Raw genomic sequence first — 25,982 nt, forward strand, 5'->3', positions numbered from 1 at the left:
AGGCATGTGCCAACACACCTGGCTAATTCCGTATTTTTAGTAGAGACAGGGTTTCTCCGTGTTGGTCAGGCTGGTCTCAAACTCCCAACCTCAGGTGATCCATCCACCTTGGCCTCCCAAAGTGCTGGGATTACAGGGGTGAGCCACCATGCCCAGCCATAATTTTTTGTCTTTTTTGTGGAGATTGAGTTTTTGCCATGTTGCCCACGCTGGTTTTGAACTTCTGAGCTCAACCTATCTGCTCACCTTAGCCTCCCAAAGGACTAGGATTACAGGTGTAAGCCACAATGCCGGCTTTTATTTTTATTTTTTTATTTTTAATTTTTTTTTTTTTGAGACAGAGTCTTGATCTGTTGCCAGGCGCCAGGCTGGAGTGCAGTGGCGTGATCTCGGCTTACTGTAACCTCCACCTCCCGGGTTCAAGCAATTCTCCTGCCTCAGCCTCCCGAGTAGCTGGGACCACAGGTGCGCGCCACCACGCCCAGCTAATTTTTTTTTTTTTAGTAGAGACGGGATTTCACCATAGTCTCGATCTCTTGACCTCATGATCCGCCCACCTCGGCCTCCTGAAGTGCTGGGATTACAGGCGTGAGCCACCATGCCTAGCCTATTTTTATTTTTAATTATTATTATTATTTGAGACAGGGTCTTGCTCTGTGCTCTAGGCTGGAGTGCAGTGGTGTGATCTCAGCTCACTGCATCCTCTGCTTCCGGGGCTCAAGCGATCCTCTTGCTTTAGCCTGCCGAGTAGCTGGAATTACAGGCTCATGCTACCAAGTCAGATAATGTTTTTAATTTTCTGTAGAAAACTGGGTCTCACTGTACTGCCCAAGCTAGTCTTGAGCTTCTGGACTCAGGCAATCTTACCCTCTTGGCCTCCCAAAGTGCTGGGATTACAGGTGTGAGCCACCTGGCCCAGCTGGTTTTCCCTTTTTACTTGGAATAAGATCCAAGTCCCTGCCATGGTACACAAGGCCCTGCATGGTAGGACCCCTGCCTTAATCTCTGACCTGTGCCACTATGGCTTTCCCCTTTGCTCCTGGCACTTGCTGTCCCCACTCTCTGGAATGTTCTCCCACTAGATTTTTTTTCTTTCTTTTTTTGAGACGGAGTCTTACTCTATCACCCAGGCTGGAGTATAATGGCGCCATCTCAGCTCACTGCAACCTCTGCCGCCAAGGTTCAGGTGGTTCTCTTGCCTCAGCCTCCTGAGTAGCTGGGATTACAGGCATCCACCACCACGCCCAGCTAATTTTTGTATTTTTAGAAGAGACAGGGTTTCACCATCTTGGCCAGGCTGGTCTTGAACTCCTGACCTCATGATCCACCTCCCTTGGCGTCCCAAAGTGCTAGGATTGCAGGCGTGAGCCACCGCGTCCGGCCTCTCTCATTAGATATTTCCATGGCTTGCTCTCTCACTTCCTCATGTCTTTGCCTCAGTGACACCTTCTCTGACCACTGAATTTTAGATTAGCACCTCCAGCCTTCCTGATTCCTCTCTCAGCTTTATTTTTCTCCACAGTCCAGCCACTTGAATTCCATTCTCCCCAGTCAGCTCTGCCTCCTCTGCCAGGGCTTGACAGACTGCATCTCCCCCAGAGCCCTTAAGGATGGTCATACCTGACTAGGGGCTGTTCTAACTGCCACTTCTGATGGAGTCACCTGTCTGAGTCACTTTTTATCACATCACCCTGGGATAATAAGAGTAGCCTTTCTCATGCTCTGAAATAAACTTAGTTTTGTGTTTGTTTACCTGTTTGTTTTTTGTCCCCACCTCATCCCACCCCTTGCTTTTACCGGAACTCCGTAAGAGAGGAAACTTAGCTATCTTGTTCACTACCAAGGTCAGTGTCCGATGCATACTAGGCCTCAAATAATAGTTGGCCAGGCTGGTTGTCAGTCTCCCAGAGACAGCTGGGCACCCCCACACTCACACCGGGGACTTGCTTTCTCTGGAAATTCCTAGAACCCAGGCATCCCGCCTCCTCTGCCAGCTCCCAAGTACATCCTGGACTCTGTCTCCCAGAGCCCTCCTGTGGCCCCTGCTGTCGCCCACTGCTGCTTCCCCGAGTCCCCTGTGGGAGCTGTTTGGGAGTCCTGAAGCAGCAGCTCTGGAGGTCAGTGTTGGAGAGACTCTGACAGACAACAGGGGCCTAGAGCTCAAGAAATGCTTTTTGAGGCCAGGCGAGGTGGCTCACGCCTGTAATCCTAGTACTTTGGGAGGTGGAGGCGGGCAGACTGCCTGACCTCAGGAGTTTGAGACCAGCCTGAGCAACACGGTGAAACCCCATCTCTACTAAAATACGAAAAATTAAGCAGGTATGCCGGTGTGTGCCTGTAGTCCCAGCTACTCGGGAGGCTGACACAGGAGAATCCCTTGAACCCAGGAGGGAGGCGGAGATTGCAGTAAGCTGAGATTTCGCCACTGCACTCCAGCCTGGGTGACAGAGTGAGACTCCGTCTCCAATAAGAAAGAAAGAAAGAAAGAAGGAAGGAAGGAAGGAAGGAAGGAAGGAAGGAAGGAAGGAAGGAAAGAAAGAAATGCTTTTTGATTAAGTAAAGGAGAAGACTTCAGAGATGACAGGGCCTTGCCAGGTGGAGAAGAGAGCAGGGGCACTCGGAGCAGAAGGACCAGTGTGAACAAAGGACTGGAGGTCTGGGAGTACACGTCATATTTGAAGAACTCGTTCTGATCTGGTGCTGTTGGAGGATTTTCAGGGGACGGGGGTAGCAGGAGAGCTTTGGCGGCCTTGAAGGGGAGGGCTGGAAGAGGAGGGCTGGATGTGGAGGGCTGAGCTCCCTGAAGGATCAGCAAGGCTCAGCATGTCTTAGGTTTAATCCTGCCCCCCACTATCCTCCCCTCCTACTCCATCCCTGTCCTCCCCTTCACCCAGCCCCCAGCCTGGCCGCAACTGCAGCTGGATGGACTTCTCTCTGGGCCTACGCCTGGGGCCTCGGAATAAGAAGGCTGCCCACCAAGAGCCTCCTGCCCGCTCCAGGCATGGTCCACCTGCTGCCTCTCCTTGTCTGTCCTGTCCCCCCTCTGCCTGTGCCTTCCCCTGCCCTGGCTGTCCCCCACCCCCCTGCTCCTGCACTGCCTGTCCCTCTAATGTAGCTCCCTGCCCTGCTTGTCCCAGCCTCCCGGGCCCACCCTGTACCTGCTCTTGCCCCTACTGCCCTGCCTGTCCTCCCTTGACTTGTCCCCATAACTCCTGTATCTCATGCTCTGGTCCGCCCTTGACCTGCTGTCACTCCTCACCCTGCCCAGTTTACCCTTGCTCCAAGAGCCGAGCTGCCTGCTTGAGCTCCCGTTTAGGCTGCGGTGGCAGCTGTAGCTGTGGCCAAGGGGCTGCCTGGGGGCCTCCAGGCTCCACTGGCTGCTGTAACTGCTTCAGGGGACAATCACGCACTTCTCGGGGGCGCTGTCTGATAGTTTAGATGGACTGTTGTCCACCAGAAGACTGCCAGTCTCCTGGAGTACTTCTGTACAGCTGCCCTGGCAAGGAGGCAGGAGCTGCGTGGGGTGGGAGAGGGATCAGCTGGACCCCTCCCTTAAGGAGGAAGAGGCAGCCGGCTGCTCAGAACCCTCCTTCCCCCAGTCCTGGGGAGGCAGCAGGGGGAATCTGCTTTGAAGTTGTTAGTGTCTGGGTGTGCTCCTGCTGGTTCCAGAACCTCTTCCTCTGCAACCTCTGGAATGGAAAGTGTTCTTCTCAGAGCCTCCCCCACAACCCCTGAAGGTGAGCAAGTTTGTCATGTCTTCCCCTCCACTGAGCCTCCACTGGAGTCTCCTCTGCAGTTCACATGAATAAATGGACTCTTCCTCTAGAGGAGCTGGAGAATCCTGGTCCAGAGGCTGCTGCCTCTCCCTCGGACCTACACCCAAGATTGACCCGAGAGTCTCTGAACCCCTGACCTCTCACCTTGAGTCAGACAGAGAGGGTCAGTGGCTTTTGGACCAGAAGAGGAGGCTGAGTGGAAGACATCTGGTTCCTCCTTCCACTTGGAACTCCTTGGCATCCTTTGTGGTCCTTTGTTTCTATTTATTTATTTATTATTTTTATAGGGATGGGGTTTCACCATGTTGACCAGGCTGGTCTTAAACTCCTGACCTCAGGTGATCTGCCCGCCTTGGCCTCCCAAAGTGCTGGGATTACAGGCGTGAGCCCCTGCACCTGGCCGGTCATTTGTTTCTAGCCAGGAACCCTCTGCCTGGATGTCTGGTCTTTCAAATCTCTGAGAGCTCACTCAGCCTCATGACCTCAATTTTGTAGCAGTGTTCCCATCTGTGACATCCAGGCTCATCTGGCATGGGGATGAGGGAGGCTGGGAACCCCTGACCCAGGCTCCTAAGGGCCACATCCACACATAGCTAGTTGTAAGTCTGTCCCTGGGGGTTGGGGCTAAGAGATGGGACAAGCCACCAAGCGATAGCTGGGAGTGGGAGACTCCCATATCTGCCTGGGACGAGCTCCTAGGCTGAGAGTCCCTCAGCACTGCTCTGCGTCTCTCCGGTTTTCTGGCTCCTGCACTAATCTGCTTCAAGCTTCTTTTTCTTAGCTGCCTTCTCTAGGACTCCTTCCGTTCTTGTCTTTCTGTTTATCTTTCCTCCTGTCTTTCTACTTCACTCTCTCCATTTCTGTTTCCTCCTGTCACTGGGACATTTTGCCTTCACCTAATTGTATGCCACATCTGTCTTCCCCTCTCTCTATCCCTCCCTCTATTTCTCTATCTAATTTGAAATCAATTTAACATATGTCTTCAGCACCATGGGAAAGGTTAAAGAAATTAACATATGTCTTTTTCTTTCCCCTTCTCTGTCTCAATTGTCTTCATGTCTATTTTCTTCCTTGGTCTTTCCGTTGCCCTCATTATCTCTCTGCTTTTCTGTCCTATTCTGCTTCTAGGTGCGTTTCATTCTTTTCATTTTTTGTTTAGTTTTTTTGTTGCCGTTGTTTGTTTTTTTTTGAGACAAGGCTCGCTCTATCGCCCAGGCTGGAATCCAGGGGTGCAATCAGAGCTCACTGCCATTTCTAAGTCCTGGGCTAAAGTGATCCATCTCAACCTCCCAAGTAGCTGGGATTACAGGCATGCACCATCATTCCTGGATAATTTTTTAAAAAAATTTATTGGGGCCGGGCGCGGTGGCTCATGCCTATAATCCCAGCACTTTGGGAGGCCGAGGCAGGTGGATCACGAGGTCAAGAGATAGAGACCATCCTGGTCAACACGGTGAAACCCCGTCTCTACTAAAAATACAAAAATTAGCTGGGCATGGTGGCACGTGCCTGTAGTCCCAGCTACTCAGGAGGCTGAGGCAGGAGAATTGCCTGAACCCAGGAGGCGGAGGTTGCAGTGAGCCGAGATCACACCATTGCACTCCAGCCTGGGTAACAAGAGTGAAACTCTGTCTCAAAAAATAAAAATAAAAATAAAAATAAAAACAAAAAATTTATTGGGTCTGGGCACTGTGGCTTATGTCTGTAATCCCAGCACTTTGGGACACTGAAGCCGGCAGATCACCTGAGGTTGGGAGTTGGAGACCAGCCCGACCAACATGGAGGAACCCCATCTCTACTAAAAATACAAAATTAGCCGGGCGTGGTGGCTCATGCCTGTAATCCCAGCTGCTCCGGAGGCTGAGGCAGGAGAATTGCTTGAACCTGAGAGGCAGAGGTTGCATTGAGCCAAGATAGCGCCATTGCACTCCAACCTGGGCAGCAAGAGCAAAACTCCGTCTCAAAAAAAAGAAAAAAAAAAATGTATTGTAGAGACAGGGTCTCACTATGTTGCCCAGGCTAGTCTCAAACCCCCTGGCCTCAAGTGATCCTCCCACTTCAGCCTCCCAAAGTGCTAGGATCACAGGTGTGAGCCACTGCACCTGGCCACATTTCATTCTTGATCTCTTCTATTTCTATTTCTCTTTCTTTGTCTCTCTTTCTGTCTTCTATGTCTGGCTGCTTTTCCACTTCCTATCTCTCTTTCTGCCTCCCCATATCTGGTTTGCTGTTGTGCTACCCTGTCACTCATCTCCCTATCTCCCTGGGTCCTGCACAACAGGGCACACCATGCCTGTCTCATGTCTTTGTCATTGCTGGCCAAGGGCCAGAACACTGAGCTCTCCACCAGTGTCTGTCATGGACACACAGTCCTTGCCCTGGGGTGAGCCAGGGGTAGACATGTCTTCCAGAACAGCCCTTTCTTTCCCCATTCACTATCCAGGCCATTCATTTCTGCTCAGCTTTAAGCCCAAGCCTCTTTTCTTTCTTTCCTTCTTTTTTCTTTTTTAATGATGCTTCTCCCAAATTCTTATTCTGGAAGTTGGCAATTAAAAAATAAAAAGATGGCAGGGCGCAGTGGCTCACGCTTGTAATCCCAGCACTCTGGGAGGCCGAGGCAGGCGGATCATCTGAGGTCGGGAGTTCGAGACCAGCATGACCAACATGGAGAAACCCCATCTCTACTAAAAATACAAAATTAGCCAGGTGTGGTGGCACATGCCTGTAATCCCAGCTACTCAAGAGGCTGAGGCAGGAGAATCGCATGAATCAGGGAGGCAGAGGTTGCAGTGAGCCGAGATCATGCCATTGCACTCCAGCCTGTGCAACAAGAGAGAAACTCCATCTCAAAAAATAAAAAGAGGGGCCGGGCACAGTGGCTCACGCCTATAATCCCAGCACTTTGGGAGGCCGAGGCGGGTGGATCACGAGGTCAAGAGATTGAGACCATCCTTGTCAACAGGTGAAACCCCGTCTCTACTAAAAATACAAAAAATTAGCTGGGCACGGTGGCGCGTGCCTGTAATCCCAGCTACTCAGGAGGCTGAGGCAGGAAGAATTGCCTGAACCCAGGAGGCGGAGGTTGCAGTGAGCCGAGATCGCGCCATTGCACTCCAGCCTGGGTAACAAGAGCGAAACTCCGTCTCAAAAAAAATAATAATAAAAAGAAAAAGAAAAAGAAACAGCCGGATGCAGTGGCTCATGGCTTAATCCCAGAACTTTGGGAGGCTGAGGCGGGTGGATCACTTGAGGTCATGAGTTTGAGAGCAGCCTGGCCAACATGGTGAAACCCCATCTCTACTAAAAATACAAAAATTAGCCGGGCGTTGTGGTATGCACCTATAATTCCAGCTACTTGGGAAGCTGAGGCAGGTGAATCGCTTGGACCTGGGAGGCAGAGGCTACAGTGAGCTGAGATCCTGCCACTGCACTCCATCTGGGCAACAGTGAGACTCTGTCTCAAAAAAACAAAAAAGAATTAAGCTCTTATGCTGCTTGTATGTATAAACTATATTTCATGATAGCCAAATAGCTCTAATTGGTAAAGACAACTTCTTATTTACAGAATAGTTCCAGCTAATGTGGAAGGAATATGGAATTAGAAAAATCACCATTTTGTAACTCCTAATGAAGTAACTGATCAAACCAAGACTCATCTAACGGATGAAACCAAAGATGATGGGTGATGAAGAACTTTGCAATGGGAAATTGAGCTGCCACAACCTAACCCCACGGACGAATCTTAGCTTCACTAAAAGTGACACAGCCAGGCACTGCGTACCTCCTGATGTGATGCAATCTGAAGCACTCATCACCACCTATGAAGGAATCTTGCCAAACAAACAACAAAACTGAACATAAACCTAATCAAACCTCTAGTGCTGACTTCCACTTAACAGGAAATACAGGGAATGAAGGAACAAATAAAATGACACAATAAGGAAGCAGGTAAACACCTCCAGAATGTGGACATTCTAAAGGAAATCTGACCCCATTTCTTCAACTAGTGAATGGCTGGGGGTAAAAAATGAGAAGAGGCTTAAGAAGAGAACTACTACATGGAACAAGTGGACCTTGCTTGGTTCCTAATTTGGACAGCTCAACTGTAAAGACAATTGAGGACATGTAATTATGGACTGGGTATTTATGATAACAAGGAAGCAGTGCTAATTTCATTAGATATAAAAATGGCTCGGCCAGGTGTGGTGGCTCACACCTGTAATCCCAGCACTTTGGGAGCCCAAGGCAGGCAGATCACCTGAGGTCAGGAGTTCAAGACCAGCCTGGCCAAGATGGTGAAACCCCATCTTTATTTTCCCAATAGAATAAAAGAAAAAGAATAAAAGAAAAAAAATAAAAGAAAAAGAAAAAAATTAATAAAAATAAATAAATAAATAATAAAAATGGGTCTTGGGTTATAGAAGAGAAGGTCATTATTTCCTAGAGATGTATGCTGAAGAGTGAAGTGAAGTGACCTATTTAATTTTAAATATTTCAGCAGAGAGAAAACGACAGAAAGGGAAGAGTGACAATAATCAGTAATTGTTCAATTAAAAATATGGAAGTTCTGGCCAGGCACGGTGGCTCACGCCTGTAATCCCAGCACTTTGGGAGGCCAAGGTGGGTGGATCACCTGAGGTCAGGAGTTTTAGACCAGCCTGGCCAACACTGCAATATCCCATCTCTACTAAAAATGCAAAAAAAAATTAGCTGGGCATGGTTGCGGGCATCTGTAATCCCAGCTACTCGGGAGGCTGAGGCAGAAGAGTTGCTTGAACCCGGGAGGCGGAGGTTACTGTGAGCTGAGATAGCGCCATTGCACTCCAGCCTGGGTGACAGAGCAAGATTCTGTCTCAAAAAAAAAAAGAATATGGAAGTTCATAGAACTATGCTCTCTTCCTTTGTGTACATTTGAAGACTTCCATAGTAAGAGTTTTAAATGATGCTCCTCTAGTAAGCATGGTTTCTAGTAACTCCCAGAGCATGCTCCCCACTTGCCCTGAAAGCCAACACTTCCCCCTTTGGCTCCTCAGACACAGATCCCAGCCCTCTCTCCCCTCCACCGGGTCACCCTTTATCCCCTGTAGTTCTCTGCTGGCACAGTCCCCATATTTAGGACTTTTCCCAGCTGTCCTTCACAGCTCTGAGGGGCCAGACAGACCTTAAAGATTATGCATATTTTGAGTAGGTCCTACAATAAACAAAAATAATCCAAAATAATGTAATCTTGCTTTTGGTCTCTATTAGGTGCTTCTGAGCAAAATGTAATGCAGTAGAAAACTGGCTTCCATCCTGTGAAACAGAAGGCAAGGGATGTAAGGTCGTCCTGTCTCATCCACTGCCTTCAACCAGGATGACCTCCACCCCAAAGGAAATACCACTAAGAATTCAGAGACTCACTGTCATGAGTTCAAGGGGCTAAAGCCCAGGACTGGGATGGAGGGCATTTACTGAGTAACCTTGGGGAAATCATGATTTTTTTTTTTCTTTTTTTCTTTTCTTATCTTCTCATTTAATATATTGTCCTCGGATAGAAGACGTATCAGATATTAAACTGATAAGAACAGATACTACACTTGATCTTAGCCAAAAGGCAGAGAAGCGATTTTTTTTCTTTTTTTAAAGACAGGGCTTGCTCAGTCACCCAGGCTGGAGTCCAGTGGTACGATCAGAGCTCACTGGAGCTTCAAACTCCTAGGCTCAAGCAATCCTCCTGCCTCAGCCTCAGGAATAGCTGGAGTTACAGGCACCCACCACCATGCCCAGATGGGGATCTCCCTAGTTGCCCAGGCTGGCCACAAAGTCTTGGCCTCAAGAAATCCTCCTACCTCAACCTCCTAAAGTGCTAGGATTAGAGGTTATGAGCCACCAAGCCTGGCAAAAATCATGATTTTTTTTTTCAGACAGAGTCTCACTCCATCACTCAAGCTGGAGTGCAGAGGTACAATCTTGGCTCACTGCAACCTCCACCTCCCGAGTTCAAACGATTCTCGTGCCTCAGTCACCTGAGTAGCTGGAATTACAGGCGTGCAACATCATGGCCTGGCTATTTTTTGTATTTTTTGTAGTGGTGGGGTTTTGCTGTTGGCCAGGCTGATCTCGAACTTCTGGCTTCAAGCAATAAACCCGCCTAGGCCCCCTAAAGTGCTGGGATTACAGGTGTGAGCCACCACACCCAGCCAGATATCCTGAATTTTATCTTAGTGTTTCTAGATGAAAGCATGGAAACCATCACGCCTTTCTACCCTCCACTGGTTTGCCAGCTAAGGATGAAAGCACTTTGGAACTTGTAGGCTATAAATCAACTGTTTTATCATAAGAAAATATTTCTCCAGGTTGGACGCAGTGGCTCATGCCTGTAATCCCAGTGTTTTGGGAGGCCAAGGTGGGTGGATCCCTTGAGGCCAGGGAGTTCAAGACTTTTATGGGACAGGGTCTCACTCTGTTGCCCAGGCTGGAGTGCAGTGGCATGATCTCGGCGCACCACAACCTCTGCCTCCTGGGTTCAACTGATTCTCCTGCCTCAGCTTCCCAGGTAGCTGGAATTACAGGCGTGCACCACTACTGCCTGGCTAATTTTTGTATTTTTAGTAGAGACAGGGTTTCACCATGTTGGCCAGGCTGGTCTGGAACTCCTGACCTCAAATGATCCAACTGCCTTGGCCTCCCAAAGTGCTGGGATTACAGGCGTGAGCCACCGGGCCTGGCCAAAAGAAAGTATTTCTCCAGATGTAATCCCAAACTCTCCCACCCTATCTTTAGAATAAAAAAGATGCAATATTTACTGATCTGCTGTGCAGGTAGGTGAACTAGCATAATAGCAGAAACTATGTGAGCTTGGAACTGGAAAGATGGGGGTCCCAGTTCTGACTCTACCTTTTACTATATAACTCTAAACATGTTACCTAACCTTTCCACTCTGGTTAGTACCTCCTGTATGGGTTGTTGTGAAAGTCAGATGAGATGATTTCATCTATGCAGTTAGACTAAACCTTCCTAAAATTCCTTAGGTACATAATAACTGATAAGTGTTAACAATTAATATGGGTCAATACTTTTGATAGTAATTTACATGATTCATTCATTCATTTATTCATTTTTTTTTTTTTTTTCATTTTTAAAAATAAAGACAGGGTTTCACCATGTTGGTCAGGCTGGTCTTGAACTCCCGACCTCAGGTGATCTGCCCGCCTTGGCCTCCAAAGTGCTTGGATTACAGGCATGAGCCACCATGCCCAGCCCATATAATTTTTTTTTGAGACGAAGTCTCACTCTGTCGCCCAGGCTGGAGTGCAATGGTGTGGTCTTGGCTCACTGCAACCTCCACCTCCCAGGTTTAAACAATTCTCCTGCGTCAGCCTCCCACGTAGCTGGGATTACAGACACCCACCACCACGACTGGCTAATTTTTGTATTTTTAGTAGAGATGGGTTTTCACCATATTGGCCAGGCTGGTCTCGAACTCCTGACATCATGATCCACCTGCCTTTGGCCTCCCAAAGTGTTGGGATTACAGGCGTGAGCCACTTCGCCCGGCCTCTATTCATAGAATATTTATGGCATACTTATTATTAATACATATCAATGACTGTTTTAAGTATTGGGAATACAGGTCAACAAAACAGATAAAAGTCTGTAGGGAAAAGAGATAGTAAATATGTATTTATTTATTTACTTAGAGACAAAGTCTTGCTCTAACACCCAGGCTAGAGTGCAGTGGTGCAATCTTGGCTCACTACAGCCTCCGCCTTCCAGGTTCAAGCAATTCCCATGCCTCAGCCTCCCGAGTAGCTGGCATTACAGGCACGCACCACCAGGCCCAGCTAATTTTTTGTTTGTTTGTTTTGGATGGAGTCTCACTCTGTTGCCCAGGCTGGAGTCTAGTAGTGTGATCTCGGCTCACTGCAACCTCCACCTCCCAGGTTCAAGTGATTCTCCTGCCTCAGCCTCCTGAGTAGCTGGGATTACAGGTGTCCGCCACCACGCCCAGCTAATTGTATTTTTAGTAGAGATAGGGTTTCGCCATGTTTGCCAGGCTGGTCTTAAATTCCTGGCCTCAAGTGATTAGCCCACCTCAGCCTCCCAAAGTGCTGAGATTACAGGTGTGAGCCACTGCACCTGGCCTAAATAGTAAATAAATAAACAAGGAAAATACATAGTGTACTGTAGAGCAAAAGCAGCAGAGGAGAATAGAGAATTGGAAGGAAAGTAGATAGATTACTGTCCTGGAGGTGGTGGTGTTGCTATTTTAACCAGGAGGGCCAAGGAAAACCTCTCTGATCAGGTAACTTTTTTCATTTTTTAATTTTTTTGTGAGACAGAGACTCGCTCCGTCACCTAGGCTGGAGTGCAGTGGCACGATCTCAGCTCACTGCAACCTCCTCCTCCAAGGTTCAAGCAATTCTCTTGCCTCAGCCTCCCAAGTAGGTGGGATTACAGGTGCCCACCACCATGCCTGGCTAATTTTTATATTTTGTAATAGAGAAGGGGTTTCACCATGTTGGTCAGGATGATTTCAAGCCTGGCCCATGCCCCCTACCTCTATAACTCCTGCCCTCAAGTGATCCGCCCACCTCAGCCTCCCAAAGTGCTGGGATTATAGGCATGAGCCACCAGGCCCGGCCAAGATCAGGTGACATTTGAACAGAGAACTGGAGGAGGTGAGTGGGGGAATCACGTGGATATCTTGGAGAAAAACTGTACAGGGAACAGTGTGCAAAGGCCCTGGTGGTAGCCAATGTAGACAGAGTAGGAGGGAGATTAGTAGGGCATGAAGTCAGATGAGTGGCAGAGGGTCAGAGGACAGAGGGGCTTGTAGGCCATTATAAAGATTTCGGCTTTTACCCTTAGTGAGATGGGAAGTCACTGGAGGCTCTTGAGGAGATAATGCGGAAGCTTTTCCAAGGTAAAACAGCTTGTAAGTGGCAGAAGGTAAGGAGTTAAGCTCCAGGGCTGAAGTTGTTAACCCTATGCTGCCACTGAACTTTAGCCTTCTTTATTTGGGCATTGCTCTCCTGTGACTTCAAAGAAACTGGGACACCGGGAAGTTATGCGGCTTGCCCAAGGCCACACAGCTGGTAAGTGACAGGGGCAGGATTGCGCCTTAGTCTGTCTGCAGCCCGCAAGTTCTTTACACCACACCGCCTCCCTCAGGAGTCTGGACCATACTAACTTCTCTTGCACAGAGGTCACTACAGTGGGAGAGGAGGCAAACCGAGAAGACCGTCTCGGCTTCGGGCAGCGGTGCTATTCCTTAGGAAGCTCCAGCCCTTGGCTCTACCGGACTGCCGGCATCTTTCCCGAGCACTGCACGGAAGAAAAGAAAATGGCCCTTTATTTCGGGGTGGCCCCGCAAGCATCCAAGAGCCAGAGGAGCGGGTGTCACGGGAGGGCAGCGAGCGAGGCCAGACCAGGAGGAGCAACTGCAGCCGCCTCTGGTCGCCCCTTCCCCACCCACCCCAGGCGTCCGTAGTTCGGCGCCAGGGAAGGGAAAAGAAGGCGGGACGGGGCGGGGTTTGGGCGCAGTGCCCTCGTCACGTGACGAAGCCATCATGGCGGCGGCCAGAGGCCTGCCCGGCTCCCGGAAGCAGGCTGTGAGGGGCGGGAGCGCTGCTGGAACCCGAGCCGGAGCCGGAGCCGGAGCCAGAGCGGGGAGGGTGGCCGGGCGGCCTGGAGCCGGACGTGTCCGGGCGTCCCCGCAGACCGGGGCAGCAGGTGAGACGGAGTCTAGAGGCGCAAGCGGGTGTGGCGGCGCTGGGCAGGGGCTAGGGGGCGCAGGGGGTTGCCGGTGACCTGGAGGACTGGGAATCTGAGATGCACACGCATGACCCTGAAGCAACTCGAGAGGCCCGCACTGGTGGGAGGGATGCCCGGCACAGAGGATGAGACACTGAGGGCAAAAAGGGGCTCCCCAGCGAGGATGGGAGGTAATAGAAGGACGTGTGCGGGAGCTCCTGTGGGAAAGGGCTGTAGCCCCTTTAGAATTTGCGGGAGCGGGATTATTGGAAGGGACTCCCTCTTTATAGGCAAGGATGGGGTAAGTGCTCAGTCCTCTCCCCTGCCCTCTTGCCCCTCCCTGCTCCACAGCGTCCTAGGAGACAGCTCTGGCGGGGCCACTCCTCCCACCCACCCGACTGGTCCCTCCGGTCTGAGATCTTGGGGAGTGGAGTTGGCAGTGGGGTTGGGTGGAGCTGCCTTCTGCTTAAGACAGTCAGCCCCTTGACCGTGCTGCCTGAAAGATGGATATGACTCTGACCCCCACCTTTCTCCCCAGGTCGTCCGGGGGCCCACCATGCTGGTGACTGCCTACCTTGCTTTTGTAGGCCTCCTGGCCTCCTGCCTGGGGCTGGAACTGTCAAGATGTCGGGCTAAGCCCCCAGGAAGGGCCTGCAGCAACCCCTCCTTCCTTCGGTTTCAACTGGACTTCTATCAGGTCTACTTCCTGGCCCTGGCAGCTGACTGGCTCCAGGCCCCCTACCTCTATAAACTCTACCAGCATTACTACTTCCTGGAAGGTCAAATTGCCATCCTCTATGTCTGTGGCCTTGCCGCCACAGTCCTCTTTGGCCTAGTGGCCTCCTCCCTTGTGGATCGGCTGGGTCGCAAAAATTCTTGCGTCCTCTTCTCCCTCACTTACTCACTATGCTGCTTAACCAAACTCTCTCAAGACTACTTTGTGCTGCTAGTGGGCCGAGCGCTTGGTGGGCTGTCCACAGCCCTGCTCTTCTCAGCCTTCGAGGCCTGGTACATCCATGAGCACGTGGAACGGCATGACTTCCCTGCCGAGTGGATCCCAGCTACCTTTGCTCGAGCTGCTTTCTGGAATCATGTGCTGGCTGTAGTGGCAGGTGTGGCAGCCGAGGCTGTAGCCAGCTGGATAGGGCTGGGGCCTGTAGCACCCTTTGTGGCTGCCATCCCTCTCCTGGCTCTGGCAGGGGCCTTGGCCCTTCGAAACTGGGAGGAGAACTATGACCGGCAGCGTGCCTTCTCAAGGACCTGTGCTGGAGGGCTGCGCTGCCTCCTGTCGGACCGCCGCGTGCTGCTGTTGGGCACCATACAAGCTCTATTTGAGAGTGTCATCTTCATATTTGTCTTCCTCTGGACACCTGTGCTGGACCCACATGGGGCCCCTCTGGGCATTGTCTTCTCCAGCTTCATGGCAGCCAGCCTGCTTGGCTCCTCCCTGTATCGTATCGCCACCTCCAAGAGGTATCACCTTCAGCCCATGCACCTGCTCTCCCTTGCTGTGCTCATGGTTGTCTTCTCTCTCTTCATGTTGACTTTCTCTACCAGCCCAGGCCAGGAGAATCCAGTGGAGTCCTTCATAGCCTTTCTACTCATTGAGTTGGCCTGTGGACTATACTTTCCCAGCATGAGCTTCCTACGGAGAAAGGTGATCCCTGAGACAGAGCAGGCTGGTGTACTCAACTGGTTCCGAGTACCTCTGCACTTACTGGCTTGCCTAGGGCTCCTTGTCCTCCATGACAGTGATCGAAAAACAGGCACTCGGAACATGTTCAGCATTTGCTCTGCCGTCATGGTGATGGCTCTGCTGGCAGTGGTGGGACTCTTCACTGTGGTAAGGCATGATGCTGAGCTGCGGGTACCCTCACCTACTGAGGAGCCCTATGCCCCTGAGCTGTAACCCCACTCCAAGACAAGATAGCTAGGACAGACTCTTGAATCCCAACTATCCAGGATTGTACAGATGTCTCTGTGACTGATTTTGTGACTCTGACCTGTGGCTTCTCCTGCCACTGCTTTGTGTTTGGGAGGACATGATGGGGGTGATGGACTGGAAAGAAGGTGCCAAAACTTGCCTCCGTGTTACTCCCATTTAGAAAATAAATACTTTTAAATGATCTTTGATTTGATTTACTCATCCTTACCTGTAGCCTTCTCAGTAGTTTCTGGTGAGTGGGCAGCTAGAAGTTTTGTTTTTTGTTTTTTGTTTTTTGAGATGGAGTCTCACTCTGTCACCCAGGCTGGAGTGCAATGGTGTGATCTTGGCTTATTGCAACCTCTGTCTCCTGGGTTCAGGTGATTCTCCTGCATCAACCTCCTGAGTAGCTGGGATTACAGGTGCCCGCTACCACACCCAGGTAATTTTTGTTTTTTGTTTTGTTTTTTGAGGTGGAGTTGTACTCTTGTTGCTGTCCAGGCTGGAGTGCAATGGTGCAAGCTCAGCTCACCGCAGCCTCCACCTCCCGGGTTCAAGTGATTCTCCTGTCTCAGCCCCCTGAGTAGCTGGGATTACAGGCATGCGCCACCACATCTGGCTAATTTTTGTATTTTTAGTAGGGTTGGGATTTCTTCATGTTGGTCAAGCTGGTCTTGAACACGTGACTTCAGGTGATCTGTTCTCCTTGGCCTCCCAAAGTGCTGGGATTACAGGAGTGAGCCAACGCACCCAGCCATTTTTGTATTTTTAATAGAGATGGGATTTCACCATGTTGATCAGTCTGGTCTGAAACTCCTGACTTCAGGTGATCCACTCGCCTCAGCCTCCCAAAGTGTTGGGATTACAGGCATGAGCCACCATACCTGGGCCAGCTAAAGGTTTCGAGGTGGGATTATCAGCAAAAGGTTTCTATTTCTAACTTCTCCAAGACTGTCTCTAGCTCAAACTGAGAACTATGGAATTGCTGTCAGCAGAGCTGTGTGGGAAGGGCCTGAGGCTCCTAGGTCCTCCACATTCCTCTGCTGGGGGACAGGCACTCTCCCCAGTTGTCAAGCAAAACCCTTGCTCCACATCCAGGGTAAGATGATCTCAGGAGCACATGGAGTAGATGCCCAATGTGCCAGGTCACTGAGCAAAGATTCCAGGGGCTTGTGGGCTGCTGCTGTGATCACACCTTGGGCAAAGCCAGGCCCTTCCTACCAAAGTAAGCTTGCAGCTCAGCATAGGCCTACGGCCTGCCCTTTGCTTCTATGGCTATGAATGCACCATTTGTCCAGCATCATCTGGGTCTACCAGATCCTGTATCCCTGTGTGAAACTGAAGTGAAAGGCTGCCACAGGGGGAGTGGTGCATGGCTGAGGGACTAGGACATCTTGTCTGTACCTGACTCTCCCCCACCCAGCCTGAATGAGGGTGAGGGAGCCATCAGGGCAGGAAACAGTACTAGTAAGCCAGTTCTGTGGGTCCCTCCCTGCCTCGCCCCTGATTGTATCTGCCTTTCCTCCTCCCACCAAAACCTGGGCTTCTCAGGGAAAGCACAGCCAGCTTTAAGAAGGGTGGGGAGGGAAGGAAGGTAGTCTCAAGGGTGTATCCTGGAATTCACTTGAGATGGGCATGGGGGACACCTACCCCTTCTGAAAAGGGGTTGAAGACCTTTCCTTGGGTCTCAGACTACTTCTCAGACAGGAAGACGCAGGATGTTCTAAGACCTGCAGGTCCCAACCTGTGTGGAAAGATAGCATCAGCAGGTGCTGGTGGAATGCACGGTGGAAGGGCTTCTGCAGGGTGAGGCCAAGGGGAGGAAATAGGTGGTCTCAGATACCTACTCAGACCAGAAAAAACGTGTTCCCCCACCCAGGCTTCAGGGAATAGAGGTTAAGGTTAAGTAAGAAAAACAGGTATCAGCTGGGTGTGGTGGCTTACACCTGTAATCCCAGCACTTTGAGAGGGAAAGGCAGGCAGATCTCTTGAGCCCAGGAGTTTTAAACCAGCCTGGGCAACATGGCAAAACCCCATCTCTAAAAAAAAAAAAAATACAAAAATTAGCTGTGTGTAGTGGCGTGTACCCATAGTCCAAGCTACTTAGGAGGCTAAGGTGGGGACTATCAATTGAGCCTGGGAGATTGAGGCTGCAGAGAGTAATGATTGAGCCATGCCACTGCACTCCAGCCAGGGCAACAGAGTGAAACCCTGTCTCAAAAACAAAAACAACAAAAAAAGAAAAGGTATCTTTTTGATTTTTTTATTTCTTTTTATACCCGGATAGCCCAACAGAGTGGGTCTATCTGGGGACCAACAGCCTGAGAGTCTGCGGGGCTTGCAGCTCTCCAGGACTGAAGGCCAAAAAGGTATCTTTTACTTCCCTACCCCCGCCACCTGTCATCTCAAGACTAAAGACAGAGTCTTGCATTAACTCCACTTCCTCTTTCTGCCCTGTTGGGCTAGACCTAGATATACTTTATAGTTATTTGTAGACTTTCTGTCTCTTTCTATCATGCTATGATCTTGAGGGGAAGAGGAAACAATCTTACTCACCTTTATCTCCTGCATATATACACATAAGTGGATGCTTTCCCCATGGCTGTGCTCGGTGTGTAGCTGGAGAGGAGACAGGCTAGCTCACACCTGGCTTTTCACGAGACACTTCATTTGTTGTTTTGGATGACAATAATTGTCATTATTATTGGTTTTTCTTTTATTTTGTTTTTGAGATAGGGTCTCACTCTGTCACCTAGGCTGGAGTGTAGTGGCATGATCGTGGCTCACTGCAGCCTTGACCTCCTGGGCTCAGGCGATCCTCCCACCTTAGCCTTCCGAATAGCAGGGACTACAGGCAGCACCACCATACCCAGCTAATTTTTTTTTTTTTTTGGAGAGATAAGCGTCTCACTATGTTACCCAAGCTGGTCTGAAACTCCTGGGTTCAAGCAATCCTCCCTTCTTGGCCTCGCAAAGTGCTGGGATTACAGGTGTGAGCCACCACACTTGGCCTGACAGTAATTATTTAGGGGCCCTCACATTCCTAAGTGATATGGAAATAGAGGGGTAGGGGAGACAAACTGAGATTCCTTTAGCTTTGTCCCTGCTGAGCTTTCTTCAAAGGGGCTAGTGGCAAATAGAGTGGAGAGAGTTCTTTCCTGTCAGTCTCACAATGTGTTAAGAGTTGGAAGGCATCTTAGAGATTGTCCATTTGGCCTTAAACTTTTTTTGTTTTTTTGAGATGGAGTCTCACTCTGTCGCCCAGGCTGGAGTGCAATGGCAAAATGTCTGCTCACTGCAACCTCCACCTCCAGGTTTCAAGCAGTTGTCTGCCTCAGTCTCCTGAGTAGCTGGGATTACAAGCGCCTACCACCACGCCTAATTTTTGTATTTTTAGTAGAGATAGGGTTTCACCATCTTGGCCAGGTTGGTCTTGAACTCCTGACCTTGTGATCTACCCACCTTGGCCTCCCAAAGTGCTTGGATTACAGGCGTGAGCCACCGTGCCCAGCCAGACCTTAAACGGTTTTTATTGAGCACCTACTATATGCCATGTGTTTTATTGTTAGGTACTGGTGAATTTTATTTTATTTTTTTACCCAAGAGGAAAATCCACTTAAAGGAAGCAAATAACTTGCCTAAGGGCATGTAGCAAGTGAGTGATAAAACTAACTAAATCTTGCTTCTTATTGCCAACCCAGTGCCCCCTCTATGAACACATGCTGCCTCTGTCCCATGGGCTTTCACTTACCTGTTTTTTAGCCTCCAACCCTGCTTCCCCATCCCAAGCTCTGTCCCTGGAGAACAGCAAGAGAGTGGGAACATTTGGCTGTCTGATCCACTTAGGGGTAGCTATCCATAGGATTCAAATGAGGGATTGGTTCACCAGGTGAACACTCCCTGCATAATGCTGTCCGTGATATTCCACCAAGAAGTCCCATAGGGAAGTGATTAAGAATGTGGATCCAAGGCCGGGCGCGGTGGCTCACTCCTGTTATCCCAGCACTTTGGGAGGCCAAGGCGGGTGGATCACCTGAGGTCAGGAGTTCAAGACCAGCCTGGCCAACATGGTGAAACCCTGTCTCTACTAATAATATAAAAATTTGCTGGGTGTGGTGGCACATGCCTATAATCCCAGCTACTTGGGAGGCTGAGGCAGGAAAATTGCTTGAACTGAGGAGTCAGAGGTTGCAGTGAGCCAACGTCGTACCATTGCATTCCAGCCTGGGCAACAAGAGTGAAACTCCAACTCAAAAAAAAAAAGAAAAGAATGTGGATCCAGAGCCCAACTCTCTGGTTCAAATCTGGCTCCACAACTCTGTGCCTCAGTTTCCTCATCTGTGAAATGGGGAGGATAGTATAGTTTCAACCCCTAAGGTTTCTGGTGAGGATGAAATGCATCATTATACTTAAGTGCTTAGAATAGTATTTGGCCCACAGTATAAGCACTACATAAGTGTTTGCTTTTATATTTTATTTTTTAACTTCTCCAATCCAGCTGAGCCTATCTGGATTTGAGTGTGGGAATGAGTGGAGAGGGCTGTAATGGGGTGTAGAACTTTCCAATGCATCCCAGTGACTGGGGGATTCCCAGCAGTGTTTATCCTCGGTGCTGGCCCAGATGGACGTATCGACTATTTGAAAAGGCTTCTACTCTGGGGTATGTGAGCATCTGAGCTGGGTGTCAGCGTGTTCCACTTGAACTCATTTCCTCTTCCTCTAGTGGGAAGGTCAGCTTGGGGTTAGACTGGATACATACCACCATCTTTCACTAAGAGGCTCCTGATTTTCTGAATTTCCATCCAGCTGGAAACATGATTATTTGATCTGGAGCTTTTAAGTGATCCTGAGGAGAGAAGAGAAACATCCCAAAGACCCAGAAGCCAATGGACGAGGAGGCAGGAGGCCTGGGGCAGGAAGACAGTACAGGGTTCTGAGGCCTGGAGGATGACCTCTTCCTGGAAATTCAGTCCCTGCCCTGGGAGGGGAGTGGGCTGTTCCCAGCTAATGGTCAGCTGAGTCTAAGTCCACTCCTCATTGCTCTTCCCCTAACCCCAATCCTGTGGTTTTCCCTGTCCTTTTTATTATTTTCTGCCATCACCACCCCATAGAACCACAGAATAGAAATGTAGCACAAACAAATATGTCATGCTTGGGATCAGATCTGATGTTATAAAAATACCTCACATTAACTTTTTTTCATAAAGTTATATGGCCTCATTGTAAAATGGTCAAATGTAAATACAGAAATGCACATTTAATATGTATATGTGAAAATCAGTATGTGCTAATTATGTTATAGTAGCATGTTAAAATATATATATTTATATTGCTATATAAATATACAGTTGACCCTTGAACAACAGCAAGCCACTGACCCCTGGTGCAGTTCAAAATCTGTGCATGACTTTTTTTTTTTTTTTTTTTTGAGATAGGGCCTCCCTCTGTCTCCCAGGCCGGAGTGCAGTGGCATAATTTCGGCTCACTGCAGCCTCAACCTCTCAGATTCAAGCAATTCTCCCACCTCTGCTCCCCTGTACCTGGGACTACAGGCATGTGCCACCATGCCCAACTAGTTTTGTATTTTATTAGACATGGGATTTCACCATGTTGGCCAGGCTGGTCTCGAACTCCTGATCTCAAGTGATCCACCCACCTTGGCCTCCCAAAGTGCTGAGATTACAGGCATGAGCCATCCAGCCTGGCCTCTTTTCTTTTTCTTTCTTTTTTTTTTTTTAAGACAAGGTCTTGGGGCCGGGTGCGGTGGCTCACGCCTATAATCCCAGCACTTTGGGAGGCCAAGGTGGGTGGATCACGAGGTCGAGAGATCCAGACCATCCTGGTCAATAAGGTGAAACCCCGTCTCTACTAAAAAATGCAAAAATTAGCTGGGCACGGTGGCGCATGCCTGTAGTCCCAGCTACTCGGGAGGCTGAGGCAGGAGAATTGCTTGAACCCAGGAGGCGGAGGTTGCGGTGAGCCGAGATCGCGCCATTGCACTCCAGCCTGGGTAACAAGAGCAAAACTCCGTCTCAAAAAAAAAAAAAAAAAAAAAAAAGACAAGGTCTTACTAGGTTGTCCAGGCTAGAGTGCAGTGGCACAATCACAGTTCACTGCAGCCTCAACTTTCTGGGCTCAAGCGGTCCTCCCACCTCTGAGTGGTTGGGACTACAGGTGCACATCACCACACCTAGCTAATTTTCTTTATTGTTTTATAGAGAAGACGGTCTCATTACATGGCCCAGGCTAGTCTCAAACTCCTGAGCTCAAGCAGTCCTCTCACCTTAGCCTCCCATAGTGTTGGGATTACAGGTGTGAGCCACTGTACCTGGCCTGAAGATAATTCTTTAAACTTACTTTAATTTTTTAATTTTAAAAAAATTTTTCAATTTTTATTTATTTATTTTTTAAGACAAAGTCTCACTCTGTCACCAAGGCTGGAGTGCAATGGTGCGATCTCAGCTCACTACAACCTCCACCCCCTGGGTTCAGGCAATTCTCCTGCCTTATCTTCCTGAGTAACTGGAACTACAGGTGCACGCCACCACGCCCAGCAAAATTAGTATATTTTTGGAAGAGACGGGGTTTCACCATGTTAGTTAGGCTGGTCTCAAACTCCTGACCTCAGGTGATCTACCTGCCTCGGCCTCCTAAAGTGCTGGGATTACAGGTGGGAGCCACCTCACCCAGCCACTTTAATTTTTTTAGCGATAAGAGTCTCATTCTGTTGCCCAAACTGAAGCCTAATGGCAAGATCATACATCATGGCAGTCTTAAAACTCCTGGGCTCAAGCAGTTCTCCCACTTCAGCCTTCTGAGTAGCTGTGATGACAGGCATTGGAGCAAACATACCTGGCTAATTCTTAAACTTTTTATAAAGATGGAGTCTTGCTATGTTGCCTAGGTTGGTCTCAAACTCCTGGCCTCAAGTGATCCTCCTGCCTCTGCCTTCCAAGTAGTTGGGATTATAGATGCAAGCCACCATGCCCAGTGATTGCGTATAACTTTTTTTTTTTCTAAGACGGAGTCTCTCTCTGTCACCCAGGCTGGAGTGCAATAGTGTGATCCTGGCTCACTGCAACCTCCGCTTCCCAGGTTCAAGTGATTCTCCTGCCTCAGCATCCTGAGTAGCTGGGATTACAGGCATGAGCCATCACGCCCAGCTAATTTTTGTATTTTTAGTAGTAGTTTTAGTATTTCTGTATTTTTGCCAAGTTGGCCAGACTGGTCTCAAACTCCTGACCTCAAGTGATTGTGCCCGACCTTAGGCCTTTTTTTTTTTTTTTTTTTTTTTTGAGACGGAGTTTCACTCTGTCACCCTGGCTGGAGTGCAATGGCATGATCTTGGCTCATTGCAACCTCTGCCTCCGGATTCAAGCAATTCTCCTGCCTCAGCCTCCCAAGCCTCCCATGCACCACCACACCTGGCTATTTTTGTATTCTTATTTTATTTATTTATTTTTGAGACGGAGTCTCGCTCTGTTACCCAGGCTGGAATACAGTGGCGCAATCTCGGCTCACTGCAACCTCTGCCTCAGCCTCCTTAGTAGCTAGAATTACAGGCACCCACCACCACACCCAGCTAATTTTTGTATTTTTAGTAGAGATGGAGTTTCACCATCATGACCAGGCTGATCTTGAACTCCTGACCTCATGATCTACCTGCCTCGGCCTCCCAAAGTTCTGGGATTACAGGCGTGAGCCACCATGTACCCAGCTGCATATAACTTTTTACTCCCCAACAACCTAGCTACTAATAACCTACTGTTGACCTAAAGCCTTACCAATAAATAATATAAACAGCTGATTAACACATATTCTGTAATATATATTATATTCTACATCCTTACAATAAAGTAAGCTAGAGAAAACAATGTTATTTAAAAAATCACATGCCTGGCAATGTGGCTCACACCTGTAATCCCAGCACTTTGGGAGGCCAAGGTGAGCGGATCACTCAAGGGCAGGAGTTTGAGACCAGCCTGGCCAACATGGCAAAACTCCATCTCTACAAAAAATATTAGCTGGGCATGGTGGCTGATGCCTGTAATCCCAGCTACTTGGGAAGCTGAGGAAGCCGAATTGCTTGAGCCCAGGAGGTGGAGGTTGTAGTGTGCTGAGATCATGTGCGCCACTGCACTCCAGTCTGGAAAAAAGAGTAAGACTCTGTCTTTAAAAAAAAAAAAAAAAAAACCCAGAGAAAAGAAAATCAGGAGGACTCCTATCATAAGGAAAATATATTTACTACTCATTAAGTGGAAGTGGATCATTATCCTCATTGTCTTCATGTTGAGTAGAATGAGGAGGAGGAACAGGAAGGGTTGGTCTTGTTATCTCGGCAGTGGCAGAAGTGGAAGAAAATCCTCATATAAGTTCACCTCTGCAGTTAAAGCCTGTATTGTTCAAGAGTGAACTGTACTATATACATATATGCATGAAGAAATATAAAACGTAAAAAAAAGACAGGTTTCCTTAATCTTGCCCATCAGAGATTACTACTGTTAAATGTTTGGGGTCTAGACTAGCAGCAGATTTAATATCAGTCGTTTTGTTTTGTTTTGTTTTTTGAGATGGAGTTTTGCTCTTATTGCCCAGGCTGGAGTGCAATGGTTTGATCTCGGCTCATTGCAACCTCCACCTGCCGGGTTCAAGTGATTCTCCTGCCTCAGTTTCCCGAGTAACTGGGATTATAGGCATACACCACCACACCCAGTCTAATTTTGTATTTTTAGTAGAGACAGAGTTTCTCCATGTTGATCAGGCTGGTCTCAAACTCCTGACCTCAGGTGATCCGCCTGCCTTGTCCTCCCAAAGTGCTAGGATTACAGGTGTGAGCCACCACGCCCGGCCCCCTAGTCTTTTTTTTTTAAGACAGAGTCTCATTCTGCTCACTCTGTCACTCAGGCTGGAGTGCAGTAGTGTGTTCTTGGCTCACAGCAACTTTCGCCTCCCAGGTTGAATTAATTCTTGTGTCTTTTTTTTTTTTTTTTTGACACGGAGTCTTGCTTTGGCGCCAGGCGCCAGGCTGGAGTGCAGTGGCACGATCTCGGCTCACTGCAACCTCTGCCTCCCAGGTTCAGGCAATTCTCCTGCCTCAGCCTCCCAAGTAACTGGGACTACAGGCGTGCACCCCTACACCCAGCTAATTTTTGTATTTAATAGAGACAGGGTTTCTGGCTGGGCGTAGTGGCTCATGCCTGTAATCCAGGCACTTTGGAGGCCAAGGCGGGTGGATCACCTGAGGACGGGAGTTCAAGACCTGCCTGACCAACATGGTGAAACCCCGTTTTTATTAAAAAAAAAAAAAAAAAAAAAAGAGACAGGGTTTCACTATGTTGGCCAGGATGGTCTTGATCTCTTGACCTCGTGATCCATCCACCTCAGCCTCCCAAAGTGCTGGGATTGCAGGCGTGAGCCACCAGGACCGGCCCCCCAGTCTTTTTTTTTTTTAAGACAGAGTCTCATTCTGCTCACTCTGTCACTTAGGCTGGAGTGCAGTGGTGTATTCTCGGCTCACTGCAACTTTCGTCTCCCAGGTTGAATTAATTCTCATGCCTCAGCCTCCCAAGTATCCTGGGATTGCAGGTGTAAGCCACCACACCTGGTTAATTTTTATATATTTTTTTCTTTTTTTAATTTATAAAAAATTAAAAATATTTTAACTTTTAAAGACGGGGTTTCACCATGTTGGTCAGGCTGGTCTTGAACTCCCGACCTCAGGTGAGCCACCCGCCTTGGCCTCCAAAGTGCTTGGATTACAAGCGTGAGCCACTACACACCCGGCCAATTTTTATATTTTTAGTAGAGACAGGGTTTTGCCATGATGGCCAGGCTGGTCTTGAACTCCCGGCCTCAAGTGATCTGCCTGCCTCAGCTTCCCAAAGTCCTCAGATTACAGGTGCGAGCCACTATGCCTGGCTAGTCTTCTTTAAAAAAAAATTTAATAAAAATTGGATCATACTTTTCTGCAACTTGTTTTTTATGTATTTTTTTCTTTCCTTAAAAACAATTAAAGTCCACAGGAAGTCTGTAAGAGTCATGCATGCATCTCTGATATCTTTATATGATGATATGCTTGACATAGGACATGCTTCTTATTTATTTATTTATTTATTTATTTTTTGAGACAGAGTTTCGCTCTTGTTACCCAGGCTGGAGTGCAGTGGCTCGATCTCAGCTCACTGCAACCTCCGCCTCCCAGGTTAAAGCAATTCTCCTGCCTCAGCCTCCTGAGTAGCTGGGATTACAGGCTTGCGCCACCGTACCCAGCTAATTTTGTATTTTTAGTAGATACGGGGTTTCTCCATGTTGGTTAGGTTGATCTGGAATTCCCAACCTCATGATTCACTGGCCTCAGCCTCCCAAAGTGCTGGGATTACAGGTGTGATCCACTGTACCTAGCCTTTATTTTTTATTATACTTTAAGTTCTGGGATACATGTGCAGAACGTGCAGGTTTGTTACATAGGTATACAAACCTATGCCATGGTGGTTTGCTGCACCCATCGACACATCATCTACATTAGGTATTTCTCCTAATGGTATCCC

At 48.8% G+C, this 25,982-nt stretch overlaps 2 protein-coding genes and 1 pseudogene across 5 annotated transcripts; 2 read left to right on the top strand and 1 right to left on the bottom strand.

Moving 5' to 3' along the window:
* Positions 1-2,899: 2,899 nt before the first annotated feature.
* LOC135275389 (sperm mitochondrial-associated cysteine-rich protein) lies at positions 2,900-12,943 on the top strand. 3 transcript variants are annotated; one of them, XM_064377132.1, is made up of 2 exons: positions 2,900-3,737; positions 6,319-12,943. In XM_064377132.1, exon 1 carries the CDS (start codon positions 2,923-2,925, stop codon positions 3,436-3,438), a length of 516 nt encoding a protein of 171 aa, XP_064233202.1. In that variant the 5' UTR covers positions 2,900-2,922; the 3' UTR covers positions 3,439-3,737; positions 6,319-12,943. The 3 variants fall into 3 exon arrangements, with proteins under 3 accessions (XP_064233202.1, XP_064233201.1, XP_064233203.1); XM_064377131.1 differs by having other exon boundaries at positions 7,342-12,943; XM_064377133.1 differs by having other exon boundaries at positions 9,024-12,943.
* Positions 9,277-9,382, bottom strand: LOC135275568 (U2 spliceosomal RNA; annotated as a pseudogene).
* A 368-nt stretch (positions 12,944-13,311) lies between the features above and the next one.
* MFSD5 (major facilitator superfamily domain containing 5) lies at positions 13,312-15,637 on the top strand. 2 transcript variants are annotated; one of them, XM_012450311.3, is made up of 2 exons: positions 13,312-13,490; positions 14,050-15,637. In XM_012450311.3, the coding sequence occupies exon 2, from the start codon at positions 14,068-14,070 to the stop codon at positions 15,418-15,420; it is 1,353 nt and encodes a 450-aa protein (XP_012305734.1). In that variant the 5' UTR covers positions 13,312-13,490; positions 14,050-14,067; the 3' UTR covers positions 15,421-15,637. The 2 variants fall into 2 exon arrangements, with proteins under 2 accessions (XP_012305734.1, XP_012305735.1); XM_012450312.3 differs by lacking the exon at positions 13,312-13,490 and adding an exon at positions 13,548-13,702.
* The last annotated feature ends 10,345 nt before the right edge of the window (positions 15,638-25,982 follow it).

Source organism: Aotus nancymaae, unplaced genomic scaffold (genome assembly GCF_030222135.1).
Source record: "Aotus nancymaae isolate 86718 unplaced genomic scaffold, 86718_ANA_hifiasm-v0.15.2.pri h1tg000016l, whole genome shotgun sequence".
NCBI lineage: Eukaryota > Metazoa > Chordata > Mammalia > Primates > Aotidae > Aotus > Aotus nancymaae.